The sequence below is a fragment of the Polistes fuscatus genome, unplaced genomic scaffold, assembly GCF_010416935.1.
Source record: "Polistes fuscatus isolate 324 unplaced genomic scaffold, CU_Pfus_HIC Scaffold24, whole genome shotgun sequence".
NCBI lineage: Eukaryota > Metazoa > Arthropoda > Insecta > Hymenoptera > Vespidae > Polistes > Polistes fuscatus.
The window spans coordinates 782,909-788,420 of NW_025113101.1; the positions used below are offsets into that span (position 1 = coordinate 782,909).

The following is a 5,512-nucleotide window of genomic DNA, read 5'->3' on the forward strand; positions in this document are numbered from 1 at the left end:
GTATCACCTAACTTTGAATAATATCAAGAACGAATATTCATCAATGTAAAGAAATATTTTAATTTAATTCCTATTTTGTGTTTTTAGCGATGGAAAATGCGGCAGCTAAGAAAAAGAGTGATGACAAGCCACCAAAAATTGTAGATCATCTAACAAGCATGTTTGTGAAGGATGGAGAGGCTGTGACCCTCAGTTGTCGAATTATTGGTGCAAAGAAATTTGATGTGGTGTGGCTTCATAATAATAAAGAAATCAAGCCTAGCAAAGACTTCCAGTATACAAGTGAGGCTAATATTTACAAATTAAACATTGCTGAAATCTTCCCAGAAGATTCTGGCACATACACGTGTGAAGCATTCAATGATGCAGGAGAAAGTTTCTCGTCGTGTACATTGAATGTCCTCGGTAAGAAATCTCTTTAAGTTTCTTTTTTAAATCTATTCCAATATGCTTATGTTGTAATATATATATATTTCTGTGTAATATATAATATTTACTTGCTGTATAGTTCCCAACGAGGAACCCAAGAGCCCGGTCTTCACAACATTCCCACAATCAGCAACTGTGAGCGAAGGTGAAACAGTTACTTTCACATGCAAGACTGAAACTGCGCCCTTGAAAGGTAAGAAAAAATATCTTTATAAAATATCACTATTTCAAATTCATTCTTAGAATATAAAAAGAAAGTTATTTATTATTTTATATCATGGTGTAAAAGAGACATGAAAAATGATTAGAGGAAGTATGAACTTATATAAATATTTGTACAAAATTATATCTATATTCTAAATTAACATGAAATAATATGATTATTTTGTTTTAACAGTAACTTGGTTAAAGGATGGTAAGGCGCTCCCTGAAACCAGCAGCAAATACTCTTTCAGTTCAGATGGTGACAAATCGTTTGAACTAGGTATTAAGGCATGTACGGCTAGTGACGTGGGACAATACATAGCACGTGCAATTGGCAAAAAAGGCGAAACAAATGCAGCCTTTGCTCTAAACGTCACTAATCCCGGCGATCTCTAAACTCAAAATTACTACTTTTACAGCAATTTATATTATGGTCTTTTTTAGAAATCAGTTTTAATATACATCTACAACTTGCAATTCGGAATGCTTTCTGAATAAACATGAATCTTTTTAATTGATTATAATCTATAGGAGAATATACGCACAATATGGAGACAAAAAATGCCATATATGTATACGGAAGAAATATAAAACAATTCTGTAATACAGCAGAACTTTGGCTATCTGAATAATTGGAATATATGGATCTTCAGATAATAGATAATTCGGATTACAAAGAGGAAGGATTAAAATAATCGAAGTTCTACTGTATGCGAAACACCACGTTTAAAATATTTAGCTTGCAAACAAATCATATTGTCAGAATCACGATACAGTCGCTATTCGTTATACGTAAATTATTAAAAAAACACATTGTATTTTTTTTTCTGTGTGCTTGTCATATTGCATAAATCTTGTCATTTAAAGGTAAACCAATAAACGTGTCAAGCATCACGGATAGCACGCGCAACCTATACGCTAATATGAGCTTCGCTGTACACACGATTTAGCATATTTTAAGTACACAATGGTGCGTAGAGGCAGTCTAACATCAATGTGCCAAGAAAAGTTATTAATTCCGATGAAATAGCCAGCATCCTCCATTCACCTTAACAACAAAAACATTTTATCGGAATGCATGGACTTGTAACGGCATTGCCAAAGCGTACTACTTTATTCCACATAATTGAACGCACTGTCGTGTTATACTTGTTTGAAGACTGCTTCTATTACAAAATTTATGATAAATAAAAAACTTATGATTAAAAAATATAATTAAAATTTATTTTTATTTGTGAGTATTTCTAATAATACTTTCTATCTTTTGATATTCCTTAATAATGGATATTATTTTATCTAAGGTAAACTTAACATTGGTGTTTAAGCATAAATTATAATAAAAAAGTATATTATAAATTACCTCATGTAGATATACAGTGCAATGTACTTGGATTAATTGTACAAAAACTTCCTACCCTAGGAGTTAAAGTTAGTCCCAGTGAATCATTTCTTGTTTCATCATCTCTTTGTAAATATAAATAATTACATGATTCGCACACTTTGGATAATATCGAAATAACACCTATTTCAGGAATAAATTCTTCTTCTAATAGATATGTATCATTCATAGTATGTATCATTGTATAATCCTTGTACACTTGTAAGCAATCATCACATATTTTTTCTTGTACATTACTAATTTTATGCAAAACTATTTCATTATTTTCTACAAGTATTATTTCATATTAGTAACTAATTTTGATTTTCGTACATGTATATTATAAATCTCTAATTTCCTTACTTACTGATTATAAACATTACTATTCCATATACTATAAGAGATGAACGATATCTTGGAGGCATAATAATATTATTTAAGGTAACAATCTTCCATGTTTCAAGATCAGAATCGAATATGTTAAGATGTGTTTGCAACAAAAGTAATTTTTTATTCATGAAAGTATGAGGAGGAACTTCGGTAAACCATTCAGGTATATTTGTAGTTCGTTTCCATTGGCCTGCAAATATCTATTTGATACATTGTGAAACATGATATATATCCTATTTTTAAACGTAATAACTTAATTAACCTGTATATATGTTCAACATTGTAACTTTCAGTATTTTTACACGATGACGTGATACACCACCTGCCACAATTAAACTATTACCTATAAATCCGAGGACCATATGTCTTCTTGGGTAAGGAAGTCTAAAAATATATATATTAGAAAGTAAATGACAATTTTTTATTATGAAATGACATTATGAATGAAGTTTAGAATATGATCCATCATCACCTTGCAAAGTAATACCATTTTTTAGCTATAAGACAATATCGCCAAATGGCTTCATTAAATTGACCAGTTCCTAAACCGAATTCTCCACCAGCAAGATATATACTAAATCCTGAAGAAAAATATGATTATTATATATGTATTCAATATTTAAACTAATAATTCTTAGTTAATTTTTTATCATTTTTATAATGCAGGTACCTCTGCCAGTAACTTGCTGACCAACTAAATCCTTTCCACAAACTTTTAAACATTTTAATTCTACTAGCTTAGAAAATTGATTATCATTCCAACAACAAATATATTCTCTTTTACAACCAGAATTTTCTATTTCGTATCCAATTACATATTGCACCCATTCAATTTTTCTTGTTTCAGCAATATTTATTTGGATATCATTAATTGTAGAATCCTAAACAAATCCATTAAATGACAAATATTTATTTTATAGAGTTTATCAATGGGAGCTACACAGAGGTAAATAATTAATTTACCTTATTATTATTTATCCATTCCTGCAATACATAATACAAGTATTTCTGTGTTGACCTAATGTTATTATTTTGAATTAACTCTTTGAAATTGTTAATAGATAGTTCGATTAAAATATTAATGGGAAAATCCATAAAACGATCCAAGCATACAGACAAACAGATATCGGTCAATGGTTTTACAGCCAAATCTTTTGCCAATAACCAGATATCAATGACATCATTTGACTTTAACCAATATAGTACGATAATATCAGTTATATCGTCTATTAAATTATCAACCATGAAAAGTACAGCCAATTCTAATAAATTCAAAAGATCTTTAATGTTTTCCGTTTTATATTTTAGCATTGAAGATTTAACAAAATTGTTACATTCCATCGATATCTCTGTATCATCTTGAATCCATTCGATGAAATTCTGAGGAACAAAATAATCTTAGCGAGTAAACAATAAGTAAATAAATTATTAATTGAGTCGCTCAGAAACCAATGTAGTTAAGTCTATTCTTTTTATATTTTCTGATTGATGTAAATCTTAATTAAAGAAAAATAATATTTTCAGTTATTAAAGGGTTTACTCATTGCTTCGTTATTTTTAGCTGCGAAAAGGTGAAAGTTCTAAAGTTTTTAAAATAATGCCATTGTCTCAATAAATACTTATGCTTTTATTTGCACATCCTGTACATAGCTTGTTTCATTACAGCGCCTACTCTTTTAAAAAAGATTTTATATACTTTACTGATAAAATTAAGAAACCAAAAATTTGTTAAATCTATTATTTAAAAAATTAATTATCTATTAATTAAATAATAATAAATAATCTATAAATTAAAAAATCTATAACAAAACATTAATTTTCTTAATTTTTATTTTACCATAGACTTAACCATATTGGCTAGTGAGCAATTCAATTAAATATCATATGCAAAAAGCTACATATTAACCTGGAAGGTGAATAGATCAATATTATAATTAATAATATGTTCTTTTTTTGGCGTGTTGTAAAAATGTGGAGAAAAAAGGCATTCAAAATAATGACTTTTATTAATAAGTCTTGTTTTATCGACTTCGAAGCGATTATCTTGAAGAACTAACGTAATTATTTCATATTCCATCGTATCAAGTAATAATATGTATGTATAATGTACAAAATGATTGAAAAACTTTTGAAATGGAAAATCACCCCACTGGATTTGCACTTTGTGGGGGAGAACTGTTCAATATTTAATATATAAATAAATATTTATATGGGGTAAATTGTTAATACGTCCAAAGAATATGTAATGATCGAAATTATAACTTTATCGTTCTCGATAAGAAATCATTTTCACAAGATTTTGACAAAGACGAAATAATCCTGTTCGAAGGTTAATCACTTCACAATGTAAATAATTCATTTCTTATAATATCACATACACATATTTATTTAAATTACAACAAGTTCTCCATATAATATACTATTTCATAATCTGATTTATGAACCTAGACTAATTAATTATTTCAATGTTACACAACTATTTAAAACTTCGTAAATTAATAGTAATAACTTATTTTAAAATGATATTTGATCGTTATTTAATTATTGCCCATGAAAGGACAATAATAAAGCGTCAAAATATTAAATTAAATTTTGAATTAACCAGCTATAAAATATCAACGAATAAATAACAGTTTTACAATAAAGGCAAAGAGTACAGAAGTAAATAAAAGCTCACAAGTTTCCTTTTTTATCTAACCAGATTCATTTTAGTTACTACCGGGACCACCAGAGAGCGATAGTAGTTACTTAAAGCGATGACGGTACAATACTATCAAAGAATACAGTATTCTTTGATATATACTTCTATATACTTCCGTATTCTTTGGAATATGTACCGTAAACCCAATATAATTTTTGACCAATCATATCACAGCTATCACTATTTTTTATTGGCGTGCTATCAAGGCAAGTATACTTCATCTCTAACCTATAAATTAATTTTCAGTCTATAAGTCTTTTACATCTATAATTAATTTTATTTCTATTAAATATAATATATTTCTGAATTTATATATAGTTATTTTTATTATCAAGTACTGTTATATCAACAGAACTAGGACTTTGATTGTAGCGGGGAATATATGTTTATTGGAATACACCGCCAGATGC

General features: G+C 28.2%; 2 protein-coding genes across 9 annotated transcripts in view; one reads left to right on the forward strand and one right to left on the reverse strand.

Moving 5' to 3' along the window:
• Positions 1-1,151, forward strand: part of LOC122518325 (twitchin) — a 50,481-nt gene extending 49,330 nt beyond the window's left edge. For all 5 annotated transcript variants that reach the window (XM_043637189.1, XM_043637191.1, XM_043637190.1 and 2 more), the window contains 3 exons: positions 88-405; positions 509-622; positions 827-1,151. In XM_043637189.1, the coding sequence (XP_043493124.1) occupies positions 88-405; positions 509-622; positions 827-1,029 (635 nt within the window). In that variant the 3' untranslated portion in view covers positions 1,030-1,151. The remainder of the gene's footprint in view (positions 1-87; positions 406-508; positions 623-826) is intronic.
• A 193-nt stretch (positions 1,152-1,344) lies between these two features.
• LOC122518326 lies at positions 1,345-5,101 on the reverse strand. 4 transcript variants are annotated; one of them, XM_043637195.1, is made up of 8 exons: positions 4,308-5,101; positions 3,365-3,781; positions 3,072-3,282; positions 2,874-2,982; positions 2,745-2,785; positions 2,379-2,591; positions 1,994-2,299; positions 1,345-1,799 (listed from the first exon to the last, which is right to left on the reverse strand). In XM_043637195.1, exons 1-7 carry the CDS (start codon positions 4,476-4,478, stop codon positions 1,995-1,997), a joined length of 1,467 nt encoding a protein of 488 aa, XP_043493130.1. In that variant the 5' UTR covers positions 4,479-5,101; the 3' UTR covers positions 1,345-1,799; position 1,994. The 4 variants fall into 4 exon arrangements, with proteins under 4 accessions (XP_043493130.1, XP_043493128.1, XP_043493132.1 ...); XM_043637193.1 differs by having other exon boundaries at positions 2,664-2,785; XM_043637197.1 differs by lacking the exons at positions 1,345-1,799; positions 1,994-2,299 and having other exon boundaries at positions 2,379-2,601.
• Positions 5,102-5,512: the final 411 nt, after the last annotated feature.